The 27,254-nt window shown below is 47.6% G+C and overlaps 1 protein-coding gene across 3 annotated transcripts in view; it reads right to left on the reverse strand.

Annotated features, from left to right (window-relative positions):
* The window catches only part of ELOA (elongin A), a 34,894-nt gene extending 7,640 nt beyond the window's left edge, over window positions 1-27,254 (reverse strand). For 2 of the 3 annotated variants that reach the window (XM_084815948.1, XM_084815949.1), the window contains exons 1-8: window positions 27,111-27,254; window positions 18,908-18,964; window positions 17,854-17,972; window positions 10,544-11,753; window positions 7,627-7,750; window positions 5,343-5,498; window positions 3,544-3,641; window positions 1,048-1,228 (exon numbers count right to left, since the gene is read on the reverse strand). In XM_084815948.1, coding sequence (XP_084672074.1) covers window positions 1,048-1,228; window positions 3,544-3,641; window positions 5,343-5,498; window positions 7,627-7,750; window positions 10,544-11,753; window positions 17,854-17,972; window positions 18,908-18,964; window positions 27,111-27,182 — 2,017 coding nt within the window. In that variant the 5' untranslated portion in view covers window positions 27,183-27,254. Of the gene's footprint in view, window positions 1-1,047; window positions 1,229-3,543; window positions 3,642-5,342; window positions 5,499-7,626; window positions 7,751-10,543; window positions 11,754-17,853; window positions 17,973-18,907; window positions 18,965-25,863; window positions 25,998-27,110 lie in introns of all 3 variants that reach the window. The other variant, XM_084815951.1, reaches the window with a different exon arrangement.

Raw genomic sequence — 27,254 nt, forward strand, 5'->3', positions numbered from 1 at the left:
CCAGAAGCTGCCTGATATCGGATCAGGCCACTGGCCCATCTCACTCAGAACTTTCCACACTGACGAGTAGCAGATGTCCAGGGCTTCAGGCAGGGGTTTTTCCTGCCCTGCCTGAGATCATCAGGCCCCAGCCTTGTAGGATGGGTGCCACCTTACACGTAGGACTTGGCTACCATCACTATGAAAGCACCAAACTCAAGAGAGCTTCAGCAGACAACATTCTCCCCCATCCCTGCCCCTTTGGAACATCTGCCTTCCTCAGAGCTCTTAAGGGAACTGCAAGCCCTATCCCAGATGGAGGCTGGCAGTCCTGCCTAGCAGAGCAGAGGTGCACAACCCATGCCCCACATAGCTGTGCACCCCTGTGATAGAGCTAGATAGTGTTTCCGACTTTTCAATGGGCCGTTGTAGCTGTTCACTTTGCAGCAGCGAGATCTGCAGACATTGGCGGGCAATGTTTTGTTCCACACCATGAAAAGTTTCTTGTTTTAAAGGCACACGAGCAGGCCAGTTTCCTCTGGTCACTCAGCAACCCTAAAGGCAGCTGTCAAAAGGGCTACAGCGCAGATTCCTCTTTGCTAGAACTGAGTCAAGATCATCTGAATTTCACCCATGTTAGCATGCAGCCCCTTCAGAGTCATGGCTGGCTATGGCTGAAACCCCATGCTACCCTCATAAGCTCTGGCAGCTTTATTTGTCCTGCTGCTGTGCCTTTAAACATCAGCCTGACCTGCAGAAATTAATTGGGTGAAGTGGTTTTCTTCACGTTATTTCCAGGGTAGATACTAAACTGTTTTATTGTGTGCTCCTTGGTTTTAATTTTTGTGAACCACCCAGAGAGCTTCAGCTATTGGGTGGTATAGAAATGAAATAAATAAATAAACTAACAAACAAACTTCTGTCTGTCAAGCTACAAATAAAGGCACAGGGCTATAAAAAAACATCACCACTTCTAATCCCTGCTGCCTTTCAGAGTCAGAAACAAATTGCTAGCGTCTGACCATCTTGTTTGGTCCCAAGGCCCAGCCTGACTGTCCACCGCTCTACCTTTGGGTTTATTGGCATGAGCTGATCTGATGTTTTGGGTCAGCATGAGCAGCCGCTGCTCTCGGGCGTCATGCAGCCGTAAGTACATCTCCCTCCACGACTCAAACTCCTCTGGCTTCTCCTTCTTGAAATCGCGAATGCAGTGATTGTGCCACAACTGATCTGTGTCCTCAATTAAAACCTGGAAGCCAAGAGCAAAGAGAGGGTGAGCCCAGGGTTTGGGCATACCAGGAAGCAATGCACTTGCTAACAGCTCCGGGAGTTATTCATATTCGACACATTCACAAGTCTGTCAAGCAAAGAACCAGCTCTTTTGCCAAACTGAGAAATCTCGGTTTCAAGATGTGTAGTCCTTATGAGTACAGAAGAACCATGTCAGCATCCTCCTTTCGTCTTCCGCAGAGTCATCCCACACCCTTGCCAAAAATATTCCAAATTCTAAAAAAACCTGGAATGCAGAAGACAAAAGTGTAGCGGCTTAAGAGACTGAGCTACGAATCAGCAATTCCCAAATTTGAAACTCGCTTCTGCCATGAGCTCACCTTAGGCAAGCCACTCCCTCTCAGCCTCTGCCCCCACATCTGAAATATAGGGGATAATAACACTGACTTACCTTATAGGGTTACTGTAAGGACTACAACTAGATAAGCATTTGAAGCACTTTGAACACTTGAAAGTGCGCTATACAAATGTTAAGTATTATTACTCTACTCAGAAAATATGGATTTTTTGGCACAAAACTCAAAAAGCTCCACTTTGACAGAACTAAAAGTAGTCAACCACCAGAGGGAGCAAAGTCTTCAGTAGCAGGGACCACTCTTGGAAAACCAAGAGCCGTCCATATACGGCACTTACTTGGATTAGTCATAATGGCCACCATTCTGTTGCTTATCCAAAAACACTCTGTGTAAGTGCAGCCCTCTGCACTTACTTTAAGAAGGGCACTTACACCACCTGCCTCCTGGTGTCTAGGGAGGGTGTGTTCCATCCCCTTCGGAGCACAAGAAATTAAGGGGTTGTTTAGTGTGCATTTTTTCCTCTCCAGAGAGATGTGACACCTCTGTCTCCTTTTATCTCTATTTATACCCCAGAGGCTCATTTAGAACAGCGACAGCTGTTGACCAACATTCACTACTCAAACCAAGATATAATTCCCTCTGCTGAATACTGCTGAGAAGAAAAGCCAGGCAAAGCCACCATTCTGACTGTGCTCTAAGAGATCCTTCTTTGCAGGAAGCAGAAAGAATAAGGCAAAATCCACATCTAGGCTCAGGCAGCCTTCTCCAACCAAGTGCTCCCAAGAAGTGTTGGGCTACAACTACCATCATCCCCAGCCAGCAGCTATAATGGCTGGGAATGGTGGGAGTTGTAGTCCAATACACCTTGGGGCACCAGGTTGGGGAAGGCTTCTCAGCAAAACATCAACAGCATGACGTTTAATAGACTGTTGCCTCAAGGAGGAAACACCATTAAAATGGTGTTGAATTTTTCTTTCTTTCTTTTTTTAAAGCACATGACTTGCCAAAACTCCCACAAGATACTGGCTACTTGGGGATCAGAATTTCTTTAATTTGCGCTTCAAATTTCCCAGGGAAATTGGTGCACCAGCTAAAACTACTGGCATTGCACTAGAGTAGCTTATGCAAGCACATCGTAATTTACGTTAGTGCCCTGTTGGATACTGCATATAATAGCACTTGGTGTCATGTAGTGTTTTAGGGTTTTCCCCAGGTTTTTCAGATGCATTTACTCTAATCCTCCCAACAGCCCTGTAGGGTAGGACAGTATGATTTCTCCTACATTTCAGCTGTGGGCCAAGGAAAAAGAATGGCTTGCCTAATACTTGGACTCTGCAGAAAACTTTGAACCAAGTGACGTTCTGGCTCACAGCTCAGTCCCTTAGCCGTGACATAAGCTCCCAAGGCCATCTGGGAAATTTCCTCACATACTGCAGTAACCTCCCTCGACTGCGGGTGCTGGAAGTCAGGGCGCTGTCCAACCCATATCTGTTAATGGGAAAGAGGTAGGCAAGGATATGAGGAGGGGGAAAACAGGGCCATTCCACCAGCCCTGCTGAAGACCTCCACTATGAAAGCTCATCCTCCCTTAAATGTCACTAACAGCAGCCATTCCAGCAGGTTCTATGGAGGGAGATGAGAGGAACAGCAGGGCCGCTCCACCAGCTCTACTAAAGGAATTATTCATGCCATTCCTTTTTCCTTGTGCGGCATGCCTTTTTAGACTGCAGGGCAAGGACTTTAGTGGACTATACATTGTGGGAGCCTTTTTCTCATACAAATACTTCAAATAAAGAAAGTAAATAAATACTGGCATTTATGGCATAGCAGCAACAGCAGCTGAGCTGTACAGTGTCATGCACTAGTCTCGTTGCAACTGCAGGCCCCAACCACAGGCGACGGTGGATGGTGCATGGCAACAGATGCAGTCTCTTCTTGCTCTCCGCCTCCCCACCCCCCATAATCTCAAAACACTCACATGATTGCACTCCTCGATGCGGTACAGCTGCTCCGGGGTGCATCGCTCCAAGACAGGTTCCAGTACAGAGTAAGGGACACCCCCCACTTCATAAATTGCTGTGAGGAAAGGAAGGGCAGGGGGGAGAAAGCCATCAGATTCTTCTCTCTTTCCGAGGTATACCCAAGACAGGGCAAAAAGCCGATGGCCTTGACACACTAAAGTGCAGGCCACTGTACACCTTCCGGAATTTGGGAGGTGTCAGAATCAAGTCAATTGGACTTAGACTGCTCTGGACTTAACCCATCCCAGAGCCAAATGGTGGTGAAGGGCAAGGTCATGAAAAGCGGAGTTGGGGTTGGACTGTCTGTAGAGACGACAGCAACACGGACATATCAGGAGCATTTATCAGCAAAGTGGGGGTGAATACCCTCGCAGCGAGGCTGGGAAAGACGGTACGAGGGAGGGTTTGAGGAAGGCACAGCAAGAGGGTATTGAAGGCAGTGAACAAAAGAGGCCAAGGTGGGAGAGAGGGAAGCAGCAGCTCACAGCCCACTCTTCCTGTTTCTGTGTGAAAGCCAACATTTGGCAGCAGCCTACAGCAATGAGAGAATCTATAGCAGCCTTCTCCAACCTTGCACCTTCCAGATGGGTTGGACCACAACTCCCAAAATGATGGCAGTTGCAGCCCAACCCATCTGGAGGGTGTAAAGTTGCGGAAGGCTGGCTTAGAGTGACATCTGAACTTCAGTTAATGAACCGAAAACCACCACTGCCAAGACACCGTGAGCACCGGTAGGGGAAGTGCTGTATTCCTGCATATTTACTTATTTTATTTAATACATGTATATATTGTTGACCATATTTACAAATATCTCTCAGAGGTGAAAGCCCCCTACGCCTGGCACTGAGAGCTGCCTTATACCAAGGAAGCTGCTTTATACCAAGCCCTTGGGTCCATCTAGCCCAGTATCATCAACACTGACTGGCAGTGGTGGCTCTCCAGGGTTTCAGGCAGGAATTTTTCCAGCTTTACCTGGAGATCAAACGTGGGACTTTCCACATGCAAAGCAGGTGCTCTGCCACTGACCTGTGGCCCTTGCTCAGTACCAGAAGCACCAATGAAGACCAGGATGAGATCGGGACCCCTCGGATGCAGAGGGAGGGAACTGTTCTACCCTCACCACTCCGCATGCATGCGCGCGCACACGTGTGCACACACACACACACACACACCTCTATGTTCAGCTGGGCAACTACTGAACAAACCTCATTGGAACAAGAACCCCCTTGGAAGAGGCAGATGCTTCTGATGCCATCTTGTCGCAAGCACAGCATTTCCTCCATTTTGTGGCACTGTCTTTTTCTCAGCTCCGCTAGGGATATGAAAACTCAAGCTACCTTCAGGTGCGTCTTGCCTGATACAAAGTGGGGCTTAGGGCAGAATTAAACATTTTAAAAGGCAAGCTTAGAATTCCCAAGCCAAAAGCTGCCTTGATATGGCAATACAGAAATGGTCATAAGTAGATGTGTTGGTGGTAAGGTGGTACTTGACCCTTCTCTTAGCCTTTCTCCACCACAACCTTTCACCTTGCCTGTCCCCACCATCCCCCAAAGCTAGCTCCGAGATCAGAAATAAACACGGCTAGGGAAAATATTGGTGCAAGGTGTGTGTCTGTGCGTACACAAATATTTCACCCTGCATGACGGTTACACTGGACAAACATGGAGAGCCAGAAACTGCACTTTGTTGCATTTAAATTAGCAGAAGTACAGAATGGATCAGCCAGCCAGCACCGCCCTGTTACAGCAATACTCACAGTCAATATTATTGCTGAGGACCCTGATACATTGTTCATGCAGAGACATCATCTTTGGAAGGTAGGCAGTCTTGGAGCCAGAGTACACCTGCATCTTGGAATTCAGCCTGCGTCCTGTGAAGCCAGCTTCATCTTCCTCGGTGGGGGAGGACAGCGCTGCAACACCAGGGAGAGAGAAAGCGGATAATTAGGTCACTGCCAATTCTCAGGATCCAGCACAGAGATCGCACAGATACCACAAAGAAGGCCCAAGGATAGCTGGGTTGAGCCGCTCCCAAGAACTGCCTCATCGGATCAGATTGAAGATCCATCCAGAACAGAATTCCTTCTCCAGCACCGGCCCACTAGATCTCTCTGGGAAACTCACAACTTTTGCATCAGGTCCTCAGCAGTGTACTGCCAGTGAACCCAGAAAAAGTCACTGTGGTGTAATAGTAAGAGTGTTGGACTGGGCCTGGGGACACTCAAGGTCAAGTCCCCACTTGGCCATGAAGTTCACTGGGTGACTTCGGGCCAGTCACTGCCTCTCACCCTAACCTACCTCACAGGGTTGTCTTGAGGATAAAATGGAGAGGAGGATCATGTATGCAGCCTTGGGCTCCTTGGAGGTAAAGGTGGGATTCAAAGGTAACAAGCAAACAAACCTGGAAGTTCTACTTAGCAATCATCATGGTCTACTAGCTAGCTCTGTGAATCTGTCTAGTTCTTTTAGAAAGCCAACCCTCTCATCTCATAGTAGTTAAACCTGTTTAATTTGCACTAATTAGTTTTTATTAATGAATGTATTCTGCCTTAAGCCATCATCATCATCGTCATCATCATCACACCATTAAACTGTGTTGTGTGAAGACCCTAATGCAGCCTATGATCTTAACACAGCCTTCCCCAACCAGTTGCCTTCCCGATGTGCTCGACTATGACTGCCCTCACCCCCCAGTGATGAGGGGTGATGGCAGTTGTAGTCCCACACATCTGGAGGGTGCCAGGCTGGGGAAGGCTGTCCTAAGGACTAAATGGTAGAGAAACAAAAGGCTTTGGAATGAAGCACGGATCATGTTCCTCTTTACTAGGCACCCAAAACCACAAGTTTACTGGTAAATTAAAGCAAGCAAATCCCAACTAAAGGTATTTACACCATAGAGCTGAGTGATACAAAAGGCATTAAGAGAAAATAAAAGCTGTAAACCCGCAAGTATCTCTACCCTAGCTGCACTTAGACTTTTTGAGGCTGCTTCTTCCTGCTGCCTCTTCAGGCTCTGATCTCCCTGACTCTGCTCTTCCTATCTCTGCCTCTCTCTTTTTATACCCTCCTCCCCCAAAACTGAAAGTACTGTTTCAAACCTGAAGAAATGAAACTTAGCTGGGGAAATGAAAATGAAACTTAACTGGGGAAATGAAAATGAAACTTAACTGGGGAAATGAAGCTACTCGTCTGAGGGATACCACCTCCCAACAAAAAAAACTAGGCCTCTAGGCCCAACCTTTTTCTTGACCCTAAAGGCCTCAAACCTTCACACATACCAAGTGGGGCGGGCGGGCGGGGGGGGGGGAGATCCATGCTTGCATTTCAGAAAAAGCCACCTGTGGTCAGGAAGGGACCTCCAAGCACGTTCAGCGGTGCTTACATTTTCTAAAGGGGGAACTGCCAGATCCACTAACACAAAATCAAGTCAGTTGCTCCTCAATCCAGGAGGGGTTAGATCCAAAGTACCCACGTGCACCTTCTTCCATAAGAGCATCCCTGAACATTGTTCAAGAGACACACCCTGCTCTGGACACTTTCAGAGGGACTCAGCCGCACCTACATGTGGAACCCTCTTCCCCATGAAGCCTGTGGGGAGAACCCTGCAGAGGCTTTGCGGGAACAAGAAAACATATTTCCATTCCAAGCAGCCTTTGGAGGGGAGCTTTACACAGTCTTTCGATGCTGCTTTACACAGTCTTTCGATGCTGTTCACTGTATTAGATGTTTTTAGGCATTGGATTGTTTTGGTTTCAGTCTTCTGAGTTGTTTTTGTGTGCTTCCAGCCCCACTCCCCTTTTAGAATAGAACTGTTAAGGTTGATTGCTGCTTTTCATTGTTCTAAGCTGCCTCAAGGAGGCCCACTGGGGGAAAAAGGAGTACCACAGATGAAAACAAAGTGAATTCACAAAGGAGATCATTCAAAACCTGCACTGGACTTGCGCCACACAGGAAAGTTATTTCTCCCAGCATTCCCCCAACACCAAGAAACAGCAAGATTGTCTCACGCCAATTCTGTCCTGTTCACAACTCAGAAATTACCCTTTCTCTTTGGCTGGGTGGGGAGTATTGATTCAAATGAAGGAAGCGAAGGAAGTGGACGGTAGTTGGCCTGGATTGGGGGCAAGGGGATGTCTGGGAGCGTTGGCACCACATCAATGAGGATCTGGAGGGAGAGAAATAATGTGCTTTTAAGTAACGCAAGCAGCTTCATAGAACAAGTCCACAAAAATGTTACTAGCCCACAACAATATTTACTGGCCCTCCTTCTCTCTCTCTCTCTCTCTCTCTCTCTCACACACACACACACACACACACACACACACACACACCGTGGTTAATCATTTGTGGCCCATGAATGGCCTGAAAGAGAAAAAGCAACTCTTTTAGTTTGCAAAAGCTTCCCTAACTGCTTGCCTGTAGGAAATTCTCACTCGCCACAAATGACTATGTAAACAGATATTTACAAGCCTGGGATTGGATCCAGGATCTGCCTTTTGCAAGAGGAAGGGCTCTGCTTGTAGAAGGTCCCTCTGCCCAATTATTGGAGATCCCACACCACAGCTCCTCCCCCTCAATTCAGCAGGGGCTCCTGACTCTCAGTGTAGCATTTTCAGGGGGCTGGAGGGTCTGCCAAGGGCCGAAGTCCATCTGTGCCAGCGCAAGTGTTGCAGATTTAATCTGGATCCAACCCCTTGTCAAAGGCACATCAAACAGCTGATAATACATAAGAATGAATCTCACTGGCCTACTGCTTCAGCTAGAGGGAATGAGATTGTGCCCTCAGATTTGTCCTGCAAGAGATGATGTTCTAGGAAAACTGTTGCAGCTGCAACAGGCTATTTTTAAAGAATTCTTGCCTGCATCTACAGGAAATCTAGCCAAAGGCAACTGGAGACTCCAGTCACTGGGGTAGCTGCCTATATCATTCAACGTGTTCCATTATCTGGGCTGGAAAATGGTTTATACATGGTGGTCAGGGCAGATGCTACTTTACAGAGTTACATCAGCTGAAAGGTCTCTGCCCCAAGGAGCTCACAAACTTCATTTTGACAGTGGGGGAAGACAAAAGAGGGGGAAAGGAGAGACAAGAACAATACGTAGGAAGAAGGGAGGGCAGAGCATCAAGGGTAACCAGTGATCGAAGAAGATGAGAAGTTGTCTCGTATACGAGATCCAACTTGTGGCTCACCTGATCCAGCTTATCTACCATGACTGGCAGCAGCAATCCAGGGGACTCGGGCAGAGGCTGTTCAAACCACCTGCCACCTGATCCTTTTCACCGGGGGACTGAATCCAAATGCAAAGCAAAAGCTCTCCGCGGATGTTTTGCCCACAATCTCACTCGTGAGGAAAGGAGCAAGGCGCCTGTGTATATTTCCCTGCTAGATCTGCTCCCTGAGGTGATGCCTCAGGCAGAACATTTGTTCCTCAGTGCTCTGCACACTCCTCTCCCAAAGACCTCGGCCCATCCAAGCACACGTGCTTCATACAAGCACCAATTTAGTCCCAAGCTGGATCTGGCCTCTGGTCTGGGCAAATACAGCACCCTCCCCTCCTCCCCCAAGAACCTACACAGCTTTTTCCAACATTGGGTCCGCAGGTGTTGGATTACCACTCTCATGCAGGCTGGAGGTGGTGGGAGTTGCAGTCCATAATACCTGGGGAACTTTGGGAAAGGCTGTTCTAGAGGTCGGCTATTACCAACGTTCAGCAAAAGGCTTTCCACCATTTCAATGCGGGACTTGCAGGTGCAGGAAGAGAAAGATGGCACCACGTATGATGTCTGGGAGGAGCTCCAAGCATAAGGAGCAATGACAACAAATGGGTGGAATGCCAAGGGACCCAATAGCCCTGGTGCCGAGAAACATGGCAGGTCCACGGGGTAGTGTGTGTGTGTGTGTGTGTGTGTGTGTGAAAAAACTTTTTCTACCCTGATTCCCCCCCTCCCAATCCCTCATTCAACCCTTTGACCGCACTGCTTGCACTTGCAAGAGCGTGTCAGTCCCAGGACAAAGGCAAGGCAGGTTCCACATCCAAGATTATGAATACGCGTTTCCATTGCGCAGTCCCATTAAGATGTTTTACCATCCTTCTGTCTCTTACTGAAGCCAATTTGCACCTCAGTGTGCTGAACAAAGATCAGGGTCATGAGCAGGGGGATCTTGGTGCCCTCCAGATGTGCTGGACTGCAACTCCCATCATTCCCAGCTAGGAATGATGGGAGTTGCAGTTCAGCACATCTGGAAGGGAGCAAGTTGGGGAAAGCTGGCCTAAGCAGAAAGCGAGTCTCCCTCATAATCTGGAATTTTGGAGATGCAGAACTCATGGACGCCTTTGGTGTGCAGAGGTCTCACGAGCCCCATGTCTCTTTTGGTTTGCTCTCTGTAGCCATTTCTTCTCCAGCATTTACCTTCCAGTATGTTTATCAGGGGATAGGTCTGTCTTTTAAACAGCCAGGACAATTAGGCCTAGCCTCCCAGCAAATGTATGGAGGGTGAGCGTTGGACGTGTCATTCCTACGGAGGGACAATCCAAAAAGAAGCGGGACTCGGGGGACTTCCGCACTCCCAAGGATGCAAGGCTTGTATTTCACAAACATGGGGAGTAGATACTGGACTGCATGGAGACATTTTGCTGCCTGATCTGAAAAGTCCAAAAGGGATCCCTTCCCCTCATTATGATGGGGCACAAGCCCATGGGAGTCTCTCCTGAGCAAGCCCTCATTGAAATGAGCAGGAGTTGAATGATACGCAGCCAACTTTCACTTCAGCCCGGTTTGCACACACTGCTGAACTTCCTCCTGAGTCGTGTGTTTATGGGTCAGGCCCGCCACCCCCTTTCTGCTGCCATGGATGGCGCCCCAGATCTGCTTCCTCTCCTTGCCCCATGGAATAAGGCACCTCGGAGCCAGCGATTCCCCCAGAGGAACTGCGCACCACCCTGACGTCAGACTCACCTTTTTCGCTTTGGACACCCCTGACGGCTTCTTCTCGCTTGCTGGCTTGTGGGCTTTTCGGCTGGCATCGGAGCTCTTGGCGCTGGACTTGGAACCATTCTGCTTGCTGTGCCCTTTGTCTTTTTCCGGGACGGGAGCCGTGGGCTTGGCCACCACCTTCTTCTTCTTCTTCTGAGGCTGGTCGTAACTCAGGTACGACTCGAAGGACATGGTCGGCTGCTCATACTCGTCCTCCAATTCCCCCTCCCCAAGTTTTGGAGGAGAGAAGCCCACCGCTCTTTTGCCCGACTCGGAGGCCTTGGGTTTGCCCTCTGAGGTTTTTGAGCTGCTCGAAGCCTTCTTCTCCTTGTTCTTATTGGCAGAATCTGCCTCAGGCTTCCGTTTCTCCCGATCTCCATGCAAAGCCTCCGAGCCGAGCTTCACCTTCTCCGACTTAGCTCTCTCGGGATCCTGCTGCTTTTGCTTCTTCATGTGGTCGTCTGGTGTTTCCTCCAAGTCAAACTGTGACTTCTCCTTCTTGGTGCTGCTGCCACTGCCTTCTCTCTTCTTCTCTCGCTTGGTGCTGTCCAAGGCCTTCAGTCTCTCCTTGCTGCCCCCTGTCAAAGCAGCTTCTCGGAGGGGCTCTTTCGAAGAACCCTTATGCAGTCTCTCTAGAATAAAATCGGGAACTCGCTCCTCCCCCTTGGTATCTGTCCGCTGCTTCTCCTTGTGAGAAGATTTATGCTCTCTGCTCCGACTTGAGCCGGCTTTGTCCTGGGAATCGCTGACGTTCCTACTGTGACCTCCCTCCAGCCGGTCCTGAAAGTTGTAGCCTTTATTGGCCTTCCGGTTAAGGGACTTCTGTTCCCTCTCCTGTTCCTCAGCTCTACAGAGGTCCATGTACAGTTCCTGAGGGCTCTCGCTTGCCTCAGGCGAGGCTGTGTGTCCATAGTCAGAGTACTCCTGGTCAGACGAGAGCACTGGGGACTCTCTGCCCCACGCCCTGCCCTCTGGAACACCATAACTCACTGTTTGATGGGTTTTCTCGGGCTCCGAGTATCTCTTGGGCTTTTTCACTCCATATTCTGACTCGTATGATTGGCTGCAGGAAGGCTGGTAAGCTTCCGACAAGTCCGGTTCGACCTCTTCATCCTCTTTGGGCGAAGGTTCTCGTGGCCTTTTCCTAGAGATGCTTCGGTCGTAGCTGCGTTCTACAGGTTCAAGGTTATGTCTTTAAAAAAAAGAAGAAAGAAACAGTAGCAGATCAGAGACCCAACGTAGAAACATTAAGCTATCTTCATTGTTGGCGAGTCCCAATTCCTTCACTAAGGCAGAAACAGAATGCAGCCAGGGCTGTTGACTCCTCTCCTTCTCCCCATGCAGAATGCTGCAGAGTCTAGTAATTAGATTTTTGGGACCAGGTTTCTAGTCCTTATAATTGAAGATGCAGCCTGCATGTTTTCACATGGCTATGAAATATCCTAATATTCAGGGAACAAAGCTTCTCTCTTTTCTGTCACGTTGTTTCACCGAAACACTACAGTTCAGAGATAGCATGCCTATGTACATCAGCTGCTGGGGAACTTGCAGGGGAGGGTGTTGTCGCTTGTGGGTTTCCCACGGGCAGCTGGTTGGCCACTGTGTGAACAGAATGCTGGACTAGATGGACACTCGGTCTGATCCAGCATGGCTCTTCTTAGGTTCTTACTTTCCTTTCTGCTATCAACCCTTCCCCAAAATTCCAAGTTGAGAATGCACTATTTGAAATTTTGCAGAATTAAAACAACAACATATAAGTCAGTGAGTTTAAGCAAAATGTGCATACATTTTATCGATTCATGGAATTAGTGTTCTGTGGACTTCATTCAAAAAAGGCAAAACTTGGTACCCAGATGTCATTATAGGCTCAAACAAAATATGGAAAAAAAATGGAAAAAATGTGGCATAGATGTGGCAGCCCTCTGCAATTCAAATTACACAGCAGCACACATTTAGTCACTGCCTGAAGCACCAGGGAGGGGAGGCTAATCTACTTTGTTTTCCTTTGTGGCAATTTTCAGTGCTTGTTCTTTGATCAGCGACTAGGTCAGCCAGCCCCAGACTGCACACTGGGAGCGAATGGCGAATGTGCCACAATAAAAATAAATAAAATTATTAAAAGCCTCCCACAAGCGTAAAGGAGTCATCAAGCAGAGGAAATTGCCCGCTGCCATCTCCACACGTGTCTGGCCTCACTTCCTTCTGGCCAGCCTCAGCATATACCCAGTGTATAACATATGCCTGTTATTTTCATGTATGTGTTTGCATTGTTAAATGTGACCCAGGTAAGATAGGGTTAAGAAAGTGTTAGGGAGTGAGTGAAAGGTGGGAGGGGCATGTGAGAGAGAGAGAGGATTCTGAGGTTATAAAAGGAGAGAGCTAACAGCTGGCAGACAGACAGGGCCTTAGGGATTGAGGAAGCAACAGCTAGTGGGTGGGGTTTGGGGAATAGGCTTTAGATAGGTAGGTTAAGACCAAGCTTAGATTGATTAATAGTAATATATGACTCTTCTTGCATTAAATACATTTTTTTAACTCAAAATCCCACATGTTGGTTCATCTTATTGCGCTACCATTAGAAAAACGTATTGCCTTGTTACTTCTCCTGCATTGGGTAGAAGGAACCAATTAGGCATATTGGGTGTCTCTTTAACCCAGAGAGTAAACAGGGCTGAAGCTTGGTGTGTCAGTGAGGACAACTGATGCAGTGGAGGCAGACGTCCTGAGGGGGTTTTCTTCTCAGTTTCATCAGGCGGAACCAGGAGAAGGTAAAGCCCAAGGGCAGGAGCGTCACAGCAGGCAATTCTGCAGTGACCCAATTCTGGACTGGGGGAAACCACATAATTCGACTGCACATAACGCAGGGACTCAGCAGATTACTTGGCCTCAGAGGAGGCTGCCTACTGTCCCTCTGCGCGAGTCAATGCTCTCGATTTGCCTCCTCCCAGCCAGGATCCACTGGAGGGGAGTGATTCTGCAGTCTCTCCAGACTGAGTGTGATCAGCTCCTCCTTAGGTGGAGATGCAGCCTGTTATGTCTCTGAGCGATTCCCTGCTCTGGGTTCATCTCCCTCCAATCAAGAAGCCTGCCCACATCATCAAATCCTATAAAAGAAACGGGACACGGTGCTCCTCCTAAGGCAGATAATTCTTGATCAAAATATATATAGCCTAGCTTTTGACTAAAGCAGCAGCGGGCAACTTATGGCCCCCCAGAAGTTTTGGCTTACAACTACCATCATCCCTTGCCATTGGCTATGCTGGCTAGGGCTGAGGGGAGCTGTTGTTGTTGTTCAGTCGTTCAGTCGTGTACGACTCTTCGTGACCCCATGGACCATAGCACGCCAGGCCTTCCTGTCCTGCGCACTCTCCCAGAGCGTGCTCAGGTTCATATTCATTGCATCGGTGATGCTATCTAGCCATCTCATCCTCTGTCGTCCCCTTCTCCTTTTGCCTTCAGTCTTTCCCAGCATCAGGGTCTTTTCCAGAGAGTTTTCTCTTCGCATTAGGTGGCCAAAATATTTGAGCTTCAGCTTCAGTATCTGTCCTTCCAATGAGCACTCAGGGTTGATTTCCTTTAGGATGGACTGATATGACCTCCTTGCAGTCCAGGGGACTCGTAAGAGTCTTCTCCAGCACCACAGTTCGAAAGCATCAATTCTTCGGCGCTCAGCCTTCCTTATAGTCCAGCTCTCACAGCCATACATTACTACTGGGAAAACCATAGCTTTGATTAGATGGACCTTTGTTGGCAAGGTGATGTCTCTGTTTCTTACTATGCTGTCTAGGTTTGCCATAGCTTTCCTCCCAAGGAGCAAGCGTCTTTTAATTTCATGGCTACAGTCACCGTCTGCGGTGATCTTGGAGCTCAAGAAAGTAAAATCTGTCACTGCTTCCATTTCTTCCCCTTCTATATGCCAGGAAGTGATGGGGCCAGATGCCATGATCTTCATTTTTTTAATGTTGAGTTTCAAACCAGCTTTTGCACTCTCCTCTTTCACCCTCAACAAGAGGCTCTTTAGATCCTCTTCACTTTCTGCCATTAGGGTGATATCGCCTGCATATCGGAGGTTGTTGATAATTCTCCCAGAAATCTTAATTCCGACTTCTGATTCATCCAACCCGGCATTTCTCATGATGTACTCTGCATATAAGTTAAATAAGCAGGGTGACAATATGCAGCCTTGTCGTACTCCTTTCCCAATTTTGAACCACTCGGTTGTTCCATGTCCGGTTCTTACTGTTGCTTCTTGACCCTCGTACAGGTTTCTCAGGAGACAGGTAAGGTGGTCTGGTACTCCCATCACTTTAAGAATTTGCCAGAGTTTGTTGTGATCCACACAATCAAAGGCTTTAGCGTAGTCAATGAAGCAGAAATAGATGTTTTTCTGGAATTCTCTTGCTTTCTCCATGATGCAGCGAATGTTGGCGATTTGATCTCTAGTTCCTCTGCCTCTTCTAAACCCAGCTTGTACTTCCGGTAGTTCTCGGTTCGCATACTGCTGCAGCCTAGCTTGTAGGATTTTGAGCATCACCTTGCTGGCATGTGAAATGAGCGCAATTGTGCGGTAGTTTGAACACCCTTTGGCATTGCCCTTCTTTGGAATTGGAATGTAAACTGACCTTTTCCAGTCTTGCGGCCATTGCTGAGTGTTCCAAATGTGTTGGCATATTGAGTGCAGCACTTTAACAGCATCATCTTTTAGGATTTTAAATAGCTCAGCTGGAATACTGTCATCTCCGCTAGCTTTGTTGTTACTAATGCTTCCTAAGGCCCACTTGACTTCACTCTCGAGGATGTCCGGCTCAAGTTCAGTGACCGCACTATCATGGCTATCAGGGACATTCAGATCTTTCCTGTATAGTTCTTCTGTGTATTCTTTCCACCTCTTCTTAATTTCATCTGCTTCTGTGAGGTCCCTGCCTTCTTTGTCCTTTATCATGCCCGTCTTTGCACAAAACGTTCCCTTGAGATCTCCAATTTTCTTGAAGAGATCTCTAGTCTTTCCCATTCTGTTGTTTTCCTCGATTTCCTTGCATTGTTCATTTAAGAAGGCCTTCTTGTCTCTCCTTGCTATTCTCTGGAACTCTGCATTCAGTTGGATATATCTTCCCCTTTCTCCCTTGCTTTTCGCTTCCCTTCTTTCCTCAGCTACTTGTAAAGCCTCATCAGACAGCCACTTGGCTTTCTTGCATTTCTTTTTCTTTGGGATGGATTTCGTTGCTGCCTCCTGAACAATGTTATGGACCTCCGTCCATAGTTCCTCAGGCACTCTGTCTATCAGGTCTAATCCCTGAAATCTATTCCTCACCTCCACTGTATATTCATCAGGGATATGATTTAGGTCATACCTGAATGGTTTAGTGGATTTCCCTACGTACTTCAATTTCAGCCAAAATTTAGCTAGAAGCAGCTCATGATCTGAGCCACAGTCAGCTCCAGGTCTTGTTTTTACTGACTGTATGGAGCTTCTCCATCTTTGGCTGCAAAAGACATAATCAATCTGATTTCGATATTGACCATCTGGTGATGTCCATGTGTAGAGTCGTCTCTTGTGCTGTTGGAAAAGAGTGTTTGCTATGATCAGCGTGTTCTCTTGGCAAAACTCTATTAGCTTTTGTCCTGCTTCATTTTGTACACCAAGGCCATGCCTGCCTGTTATCCCGGTGATTTCTTGACTTCCTACTTTAGCATTCCAATCCCCTATGATGAAGAGGACATCTTTGTTTGGTGTTAGTTCTAGAAGGTGTTGTAGGTCTTCATAGAACGGATCAACCTCAGCTTCTTCGGCCTCAGTGGTTGGGGCATAGACTTGAATTCCTGTGATGTTGAATGGTTTGCCTTGGATTCGTACTGAGATCATTCTATCATTTTTGAGATTGTACCCCAGTACTGCTTTTCCCACCCTTTTGTTGACTATGAGTGCTACTCCATTTCTTCTAAGGGATTCTTGCCCACAATAGTAGATATGATGGTCACCTGAATTAAATTCGCCCATGCCTGTCCATTTTAGTTCGCCGATTCCCAAGATGTTGATGTTCAATCTTGCCATCTCATGTTTGACCACCTCCAGCTTACCTTGATTCATTGATCTGACATTCCAGGTTCCTAAACAATATTGTTCTTTACAGCATCAGATTTTCTTTTCACCACCAGACACATCCACAGCTGAGTGTCCTTTCGGCTTTGGCCCAGCCGCTTCACTCTTTCTGGCGCTACTTGGAAATTCCCTCTGCTCTTCCCCAGTAGTATATTGGACACCTTCCGACCTGAGGGGCTCATCTTCCGGCGTCATATCTTTTAGCCTTGTGATACGTTCCATGGGGTTTTCTTGGCAAGAATACTGGAGTGGGTTGCCATTTCCTTCTCCAGTGGACCACATTTTGTCAGAACTCTCTGCCATGACCTGTCCGTCTTGGGTGGCCCTGCACGGCATAGCTTATGGCTTCACTGAGTTACGCAAGGCCCTTCGCCACAACAAGGCAGTGATCCATGAAGGGGGAGGGGAGCTGTAGGCCAAAACAATTGGAGGGCAACAAATTGCCCACCCCTGCAGTAAAAGGTACACTTGTCATCGAAGTTCTCTAAACAAACAATGCTTTCTTTGACTGTATGGTTGGCACATACTTCCAGTTATAGTGCAGAAAGAAAAAATAGTGTCTGAAGTATCAGAAGCTTAGGAAACACTGGTGGAATAGCCAGTACTTGCAAAGCCTTTGCAGAGTGGGAGATGACAGAGCAAAACAGAGACCAACTGGAATGTTCTACCCAGCAGAACACAACAACAATACCAAGTCAGACGTTTGGTCCAAGTAGCTCTGTATTGTCTACACTAGCCTTCCTCAACCTGATGCCCTTCAGATGTGTTAGACTATACCTCCCACAATCCCCCAGCCAGCTATGAGAATTGTAGTCCAACACATCTAGAGGACACCAGGCTCAGGAAGACCAGCTTACACTGGACCGGCAGTGGCTCTCCAGAGTTTCATGCAGGGGTCTTTCCCAACCCTACCTGAAGATGATGGGGATTGAACCTGGGCCCTTTGGCATGCAAAGCAGGGGCTGTCACTGAGCTATGGCCCTTCCCTCAAAACAAAGGGAGATCCCAGGATTCAAGGCCACAGTGCATACTCCGCAGAGTACTTCCATTCCCACTCAAGCAGAGGACGAGAGTATTCTTTTCATCCTTCTTGGGCAAGACATGCCTTCGTCAGCTGAAGTTCAGGCCTCCAAGACAGCATCCAGCAAGAAGAGACGTCAGAGAATGTGACCATGGGATAAAGCTGGCTTACCGTTCTGCTTCCTGTGGGACTGGCACCAGCTTCTTCCACCTCGCCACCAAGTTCTTGGCAAAGTCCCCAACCTGTTCATGTTTCCGTAAACCGTTCACAGTCTTTCCCACCCCAGTCTCCTGCAGAAGGGTTATAGACAACCAGTTCAGGTTTTGACAACAGTGGATAGGCAATATAAATTTCTTTTATGTATGTATCCTGTGTTATCCTGGAAAGTTTTGGGCAGGTAACATTGCCACCCACCCCTACTCCCCAATAAAGTAAAGCTCAGTTATTTATACCCCACATTTCAGTCCCCAAAGGGACCCCTAAAACAGTCAGATTAAAAACATCAAAACATAATCAAATAAAAAACTCACTAAAAACAAATCAACAGAAAGTTAAAGGAAAAATGAATGTACAATAGGGGAGCAAAATTCAGCTAGCCCCAAAACACAGCGAAACAAAATATGTATTCATTTATTTCATTTCCATACCACCCAATAGCTGAAGCTCTCTGGGAATTTCACAAATAGCCTTTTAAATCCACCAAAAAGTTAATGGAGGTGATCAACCAGGCCTTCTGGGATAACACATTCACAATCTGGGTGCCGCAACCAAAGAAGCCCTGCTTTGTGTTCCCAGTAACCATGCTTCTGGTGGAGGGATGTGAAGCAGAGCCGCCGCTGATGACTTAAGTGGGAGAGCAGGATCAGGTGGGAGAAGGTGGTCCATAACCGGTTAGGGCAATGTTTCCCCAACCTGGGTCCGTCCAGATGTTTGGAACACAACTCCCATCAGCCCCAGCCAGCATGGCCAATGGTCAGGGATAGTGGAAGTTGCAGTCCAACAGATTTAAAGGCACTCAGATTGAGGGAGGCTGATTTATGGCTTTAAAAATGACCACCAGCACTTCAGGGGGAGTGCAACTGTGCCTCAAGATAGGCTGCACACCTCTATCCAGATCATCAGATTTCACAACCCACAGAACCTCATTATTGACAGCAATGCTCTGGATCTCCACGGCGACTGCATTTCTGGGTATTAAAAAGTACCATTATGAAAGGGTTCTTACCAGAAGAATATCAACCGTGATAGGCAACTCAGAAAGCCTCTTCAAACTCTTCATCAGCTGCAGAGACAAAAGGAACAGGAGTTCACATGTCTGCCATGTGAAGGGAGCTCACCCTTGTAGCAGCGATGCAAGGAGGGCAGAAAACAAATCTGTCAAGCTGCTAAGATGGCAGTTGCAAAGAGGCAAGTCAGTCATTATAAACATTTATATACCGGCTTATTCACTAATAAGCCATCATGGCTGCACTCAACCATTTAAAACAATAACAAAAACACAGTAATAACTACATAATTTAAAAGTCTTCACATCCTTTCTAAAAGTAAAGAGAATGGTGGGCCCATCGTAGTTCTTGGGGGAGAGCATTCTATACAGTTTGGGAGCGACACAGGAGAAAGCCCTTTTGTGCATGCCCGACAAACGGGCCTCTGAGGGTCAGGGTGCCCTGAAGAGGCCCTCTCCTGCAGATTCTAATAACTGGACAGGTTCATAACTAGGTCCCTTAGACAGCCAGGTCCTAAACTGTTTAGAGCTGGAGGGCGCAATCTTATCGGGATAGGTGGCTGCCTCCAAACTTGGAGGCGGCCGCCTATCCAATGCAGGGCAGGAGCAGCACGGAGGGGATCTTCCCCTCCGCACGTCAGCCATTCCGCATTCACGGCTGGATAGCCGATTTCAGCTGTCTAGCCACAAGAAGATGGCGGGGGGGACCACACTGGACGATGCATAGGAAGCGTCAGAACGGCACTTCCGCCTGCCCTGCCCCCAGGAATGCCCCGTTTTCACCGCTCTGCACTCCTCTTATGAGTGTGGAGTGTGGGGCCAAGCCACGCTGCCTACGAGGCAACACAGGAGGGAGTGGAGGTTGGTTCTCAGGGAACCAATCTATCCCATGGCCATCTAGCCACTGACTAGCGGCCATAACCAAGACCTTGAACTGAGCAAGGAAAGCAAATGGCAGGTCTTTCAAGACAGGTATAATATGGTCCCGATACTGAGTTGAGCAAGAATACCCAAACTTTTTGATTCAGAGCAAGAATCCTGCAGATTGCAGTGAGAGAGGACCCCAGTACCCCTCTCTCATTTGAACTACTAAGCCCCCATCCACCCACCCAAGAATATACTGGAAGCTTTCCAATACCTCAAAAAGACATCACCCTGCCTTTAGCTCTTGACTGCAGTGGCTCATCTGTAAAGAACCAGGATTGTGGAACAGTCGGTGCCAAGAAGTCATCAAGACCAAGCAGTTGCTGGACCAAGACCTGTTAAGAGATCCACTGATGGCAAGGCCATCTTGAATCAAACTTGGGCTGAGGCCCAGTGAGATCAGAGGCAGGGCAGAATGTCTCTGACCTGGCTCTGACCCAGAGAAGAGCCCATAGTCACCTGCAGTCATCCAAGAAAATTTGTGGGATTCTGTCTGCATACTCTATCCATTTCCACTCAACCCCCTTCTGCACCCCATACCAGCTAAGCCTCCAACACACCAATATTGTGCGGTAGAACATTTTCAATAATGGAAACATTTTCCACCGCTATCTTTTTCCACGGAAAGTTTCCCATTTTTAAAATGCACCACAACTTCATAAAACTATTTAGTAATGAACGGATACAATACCAGTCAATTCAGGCAGTTTTCAGAGTTGTAATTAACTTCTTCAGGTGACTATCCTGAAGAGGACAAACACTTATATATATGTAAGCAACTCTTTAGCAGTGCTAAAGAGTACTGCAACTTTTCAGTGCCTTCATTTTTTCCCCATAAAATGTAAACAAGATAGGAAAACATCGCAGTAGTAATACTAATATATTTTATACCACTCTTCAGTTATATTCCCAGGGTGGTTTACAAAAAGAAAGAAATAATAAAAACAATGCAAATACAAAATCCACGCTGAAAGCTACAAAATTGTATCATCAAAGCAGCAGAAGACAGTCAGTGGAATGAAAATTGTAAACTGTTTGGGAAAATTTTAAAAAGGTTGTTGCTTGGCACCAAAAGGACAAGAAGGTAAGTGGCAGGCAAGAGGAGAGTGTCCCACAACTGGGTTAATGAGAGAGGGTCTTCTCTCTCATAGCTATGTGCCTCTCCTCAGATGGTGGGGGCACCTACGGGAGGCCCTCCCCTGAAGATCTTAATGTAAAAGTGGATAGGTAGGGAGAATGGAGATGGTGGCCATTTCCAGGCTCCCTAGTGCTAAGCCAGGGGTGGGAATATAGGATGCTGCCTTATACTGCACCAGGCCATTGGTCCATCTTAGCCCAGTACTGTCGACACTGACTGGCAGCAGTGGCTCTCCAGGCTTTCAGGTAGGAGTTTTTCCAGCCCTACCTTGAGATCTTGGGGACTGAACTTGGGACTTTCTGCATGCAAAGCAGGTGCTCTTTGCCCTTCAGATGTTGTTGGACTGCAACTCCCATCAGCCCTAGCCAGCACAGCTAAGGGTGAAGGATGATGGGAGATGCAGTCCAATAACAACTGGAGGGCCACACATTCCCCATCCCGGTCCTAAGCCATGAACCAACAGCTTCAAAGGTCAAAGCCAGAACTTTGGATTAGAACCAGAAACAGAGTGGGAGCATGGGCAGTTGGCATACCAGATGCATAACACAATCATAATGCCCAGCCCAGGCTAGTAAGCTAGCAGCCTCATTCTCCACTAGCTGCAGTTTCTGAACTGTCTTCAAATGCAGTACCCTGTATCATACGTTACAGTAGTCTAACCTGAAAGTTACCAGAGCATGGATAACTGAGGCCAGACTCTCTCTGTCCAGCTAGGGCTGCAGCTGGAGAAGCAACCTAAACCACAGAAGCAACTTGCTTCCTCAGTGACAAAGATGGATCAAGGAGCACCCTTAAGAGGCAAACCTATTCCTTTGGAGCAGGGGGTAGGCAACTTGTGGCCTTCCCAGATGTTTTGGCCTACAATTTCCCTCATCATTTGCTGTGCTGGCTAGGGCTGATGCAAGTTGTAGGCTAAAACATCTGGAGGGCCAGAAATTGTCCACCCCTGCTTTAGAGGGAATACAGCTCTGCCTAGAACAAGATGAGCCTAAACCCTGGAGCAAAAAAATCAGTGATTAACTATGTTTGGTTTCATTTTATTCTTCTGGGGTTTTGCTATCTGCCATTGGCATTTTCAGTGTTGAAATAATTTGTTTTAATGTTCCATTTGAGCTTTAGCTAGAGAGAGGAGACAAGGCCTCTCATGCACCCCAGAAGAAGCCCTCAAAATCAAAAGGATTACTTTTAGCACCAAACTAGGTGTGCACAAGAAACAGAAGAGTAAAAACCTAGGAGTCAACAGGGGCAGGGTGTGAAAGAAAGAGATACAAACCTAGGTCAGCCTTCTCTACCCTGGTGCCCTCCAGATGTGTTGGACTGCAACTCCCATGGGAATTATGAGAGTTGCAGTCCAACACATCTGGAGGACACCTAGTTGGAGATGGCTGGCATAAATGCACCAGTGACGGGAGGGATCCTGATCTCACTGGCCTCTTTTTCTCCCTTTCTCTTAGTCCCTCTTCACCACCTTCTTTCCAGGCAATGTTTCACTGATACAGAGGCTCAGGCTGCCCTGGAGGTCATAGCCTCCAATTTGGGAGCCCTTCCTCCAATGAGTGACTGCTGGTTGCGATTGAAAAAAACCAAAAACTATTTATATGCTGCCTTTTAAGAAGGATTTCAAGGTAGCTTACAAAAAATTAAGACAAGGAATAAAAATGCTCAAAATAGCCAGTGTATAAAAGTGCAAGAGTCAGAGAGTTTAAAAATATTCCCAATATTTTAAAAGTCTGAAAAATGCCCAAGTGAATTCAAAAGAAGTTTTTTGGTCAGCTGCTAAAAAACTACCTCCCTGGGGAGACCATTCCATAACTGGGGTGATGTTACGGAAAAAGACCTCTCCCTTGTCGATGCCTTTCTACAAATCCTGTCTTGCATCAGCCAATGACCCTAGCATGTGTGGGCAGGCTGGTATGGGAGGTGTTCCTTACTGAATGGTGAGGGAGAGGCAACTCTGCTTATGCTCACAGCCACTCTTATTATCCTTTATCCACTGGTTTCTTCTTTTACACAACTATGAGAGATAAAGCAACTCTGTTCTCCTTTACATCTGCCAAGGATGGACAGGCACCAATCCCAATACAAAGCGAGAGAAGACCTCAAAAAAGGTGCACTGAGAGTAATGTGTTTGGCCCTTCTTCACAGGGGGGTATAAAAGCAAAAATATTTCACAAAAACATGAAAAGGCAATTGTGAAAATCCATTCCTTAAGTGAGTTTACATTACAGAGCGAGTCTGTGTAATTGTCTTGTCACTGCTTTGTTAAATGGATTGCACAGTTTTGCCCTCCCCTCCCCCACCGACAAGAAATGCACGAGTCGATACATGCTGGGCCAAATAAATTAGCGCAATGAGGTCTCCTCTCCGCTCCCCCTTCCTCCTTTGCAGCTGGTCACCCCTCTCTCGCATTCTCCCTGCTTCTCCTTAAAAAGAAATCCAACCAAACATGAAAGAAAGTATTGGTGGTGGCACTGGTGCAATCTTCTTTAGGTTGGGGTACCACCACTCAGTTGAAGGCCAGCACGCTCTACCCTTTCTAGAAACTAGACTGGAAGCAATAGCCCAGAGTCGTGCAAAATTACGAGCTGTAAAGAACTTTTGCAATTCAGACCACCCCCAAGCAACACTTTCTAACCCACCCATACGCACAAATGCATTTGCCCAACCAGCAATTTGCAGCGCAATGGCAAAAGCTTCAGGCAAAGAGAGAGCTCATGCTTTGCAACCGCTTGCATGAAATCCTCATGCCAGGGGGTCAAGCATGTAACTGCACAGTCTGATGTCTGGCACTGAGAGATTCACAGTTAATCTTCTCCACCACCACCAAGAAATAGATTCTAGTCCTCATGACTGTGAACAAAAACTTGTGAACAAACACTTGGAAATTGTTCTTGTGAAGGATCAAAGGAATGGAAGGGGAGCTTCCAGTGATCACTCTTTCCTCTTCCCTGGCCAGTTCCCAGCACCATAGCACCCTAGCCAAAGAACCCCAGCTCCAAGCCCTTCATTCCTTTCTGCCATCTGCCATTTCAGTATTCCCACCCCCACCCCCCAAGAAAAGCAGAATCAACATCTTTGAAAACTTAAGCCCTGGAAGAAAAATGAAATCAAGATTAAGTAGTCTGCATCCATTTCCAGAGGGGGGGCTGTTTTAGTCTGTTGCTGCAAAAATTGAAAAAAAAGTCTTGTGGCACCTTAAAGACCAACACATTTATTGTGCCATAAGCTTTTATGGATTATAGTCCACCCAGAATCAGGGTTTTCTGACTGGAAGGGCAGGAGGAAAAGGTACATACAGTTTATTTAAAAGATAATAGCAAGTGAAGGAGAATGGAGGAAGAGTGGGCATTTGGTAAAGAGGAGAAAACAACAGGCAGACAGAAAAGAAGATTGGTAGAGCAAACAAAGCTCCGTCTGTGGACCAGTGGATTGGGCAGGTCATGGGGCTGGACCTGGGGTGTCAAAAATTTGGGAGGGACTTGGGCTACTCTGGAAAACACTGGAGGCTTCAGGATGACATGGTCTGGGACACATGTGTGCTTAATGGCATGATTTTCCCCAGTCAAAGCCCCTTCCCCTTGATAACTTAGTATCATAGAATAGTATCATAGAATAGTAGGGTTGGAAGGGGCCTACAAGGCCATCGAGTCCAACCCCCAAACTTATGAAGCAAGTGAAGAAAACTCTTGAGGAAACAGTCCTCCCTCCTCCACACAGTATATGTAAAGGTGCCATCGTGGGGTAGAGGAACATTAACTTTTTTTTTACGTATAGTACCAAATAACTTGAGCTGGCTCTGCCAGTGGAATCTCTTCTTGGGAAGCCTGTCTTGCTGGTTTTCAGGCTTGCCCCAGACACAGCCCATACAATTCTTCAGGATCACAGATGGCCCTTTTACCAAATGGCATACGTTACCACAGTGCATGTGCAGCCACAAGGGATGCTGGTTATCTGTAGTGTCTTGCCAAACAGCAAGGGGAATTTTGCCATTAATCTGCACCCACTCAGAAAGCCAGCAAAGCTGGGGAGAGGCAACATTCACCTTACCACTTGCCAGGATATTACAGACTCTCCCAGTGTCCCCCATAGTCAGACGTACACTTTGATAAGCTGCCATACGGGAAACAGTTGTCTGAATTCACCCCCACGATGGCTAGAAGTTTAACTTGTTTCTTTTTAAGTAGATTTTCTAAGGCAGTTATCGGATTCTAGCTACGTGCACAACATTCTCCACCCACCCACCCACCCCCTCAGAAAATACACACAGCAACTAACACAAAAACATACTTGCGGACATGCAGCTAGTAAGGGTTAAGCAGAGTGGAGGGGTGGAGTTCTCCTTCCTTTCATAGGTCTGGCTTGCTTCCTAATACATAGCAGCAAGTGCTGGCAGCTTTTAAAAATGGGAATTTTGGACAAAATATATCATATCCCAGATTGGCACTTTTCAGGATGAGCCAACGCTTTTTTTATTGTTCTGAAGTATCACATCTATCTGTGGTTAATTTAATTCCCAGAATCCTAAAGGAAGAGGCCATCTGATTTTAAAGGATTTTCAGGAAGAGAAGCTACTCAGATTGCTCCAGAAGCAACATAAACTCTGAATACATGAAGCCCTTTCAGAAACAAAGTCTCATTGCTTGGTAGTTTTAATGCCACAAGGATGCATGCCAGAGATAAGGCGCTTTCCTTCCAGCACTTCCTTTCTAATGTAGCCAAATACAATCCAGCCTTCACCAACTGGGGCCTTCCAGATATGTTAGACTACACCTCCTATCATCCCCAGCCAGCGGGGGCACTGGGATGGCACAGTCCAACACATCTGGAGGGCCCCAGGTTGGAGAAGGCTGAAATACATTATGCACCATGCATTTGTTCCCTCCTGTGCTCTTACTTCAAATCAGTTCAATGAAAAGACAAGAGAAGCTGTTCAGAAGATGCCAATTTATATTGATCGAGGGGTGGGGGGACCTTCTATCAGTCCAGGGAAAGAAGAAATCCAGCTCTTCTCTCTCCACCTTCTTTTTCCTGTAAATTATTCATAGAGTCACTCACCACCAGCCCCCCTATGTCTGCCCCACACATCCTTCACATTTTCCCTGGGGTCCTTCTGGCACATACTGAAGATCACTTAGTCCAGTTACCCCTTCATACACTTTAACTCTTTCCCTTTTCCTTTCTTTTCCTTTTTTGGGTTGAAAGTAACAAAGTTGCGAGATAAGTTTTTGTCGGGAGTCTTACACCTAAAGTTGTTGGAAGTACAACACCAGAGGCCGGTAGCGATTCTGCATTCGCCCAGGGTGACTTTTTTTAAGGCTTGGGATGGTTCTGACAGCACAGAGATCTCCCTTCAGATCTCTCTGCCATCCAACTTGATATGGGTGGTGGGTAGGTAGGTTGGTAAGTTGCGAGGGGTGGGGGCACAATCCCCAACATCCCACATTCGAGCTTGAGACAGGAGATTTCCCCCCCCCCTTCCTTCTTACACCGCACTTACAAGATAACTTTGGCAGATGAACTGATCCAGAACCCTGCCAGAGATGATCCCCAACTGACAATCAATACCGCAAATTAAAATCCCCACACCGCCCATGGAGAAGGGGTGGGGGATGCCTAAGAACAGAGCTCCTCATTCCAACTACCCCGATTCGGAGTTCAGTCCTTAGAAAAAAGAGCGTGCTGGAAGGGGTGGTGAGGTGGTAACTTAATACACATTAAAAGTACGTGCCCTTGGAAACCGAGCTGTGACATCCGCCAACCCACTTCGGAAAAAAAGCCCTGGGGAAGGAGGATCTCTTGATCGCCCAGCCCTGGAAAAGGCAAAGCCGCCCCCTTGTCATAATTTTAGCAGGGGGGGGGTGCTCTCCCTAGCAGGCACCCCTACCCAGGTCACCTGCACCCCCACGAAGCCCCCCGCCAGTCTACCTGCAGCACAGTCATCCCGCCCCCTAAAAGCAGCCCCCCTCCGTGAATCTCCGCCCCGCCCCCGCCCCAATCTCCGTCTGCCTCACTGTGGCCCTTATTGTGAGGGCCCTTTTCGCCCACCCAGCTGGCCAGAATTCCCCCAGCCGCTTGGCCACCACAGGCCGCCCCCCTCCGCCCCCCTTTTACCTCACCCTTCCCTTCAGGGGGTCCCTTTACCTTCTTGGGCTCCGAACTGCCCGACAGCCGCGACTGCAGCTTCCCTACAACTTCGAGCACCGACTCCGCCATTTTTACTGCTGGCGAGGCCTCTTCACGGCGGAAGTGGCTGCTGCTTCACCGTCTACCCAGGAGGACTCGGGG

The sequence above is a fragment of the Heloderma suspectum genome, chromosome 10, assembly GCF_057233095.1.
Source record: "Heloderma suspectum isolate Gila_16-S chromosome 10, 16-S_ref, whole genome shotgun sequence".
Taxonomy (NCBI): domain Eukaryota; kingdom Metazoa; phylum Chordata; class Lepidosauria; order Squamata; family Helodermatidae; genus Heloderma; species Heloderma suspectum.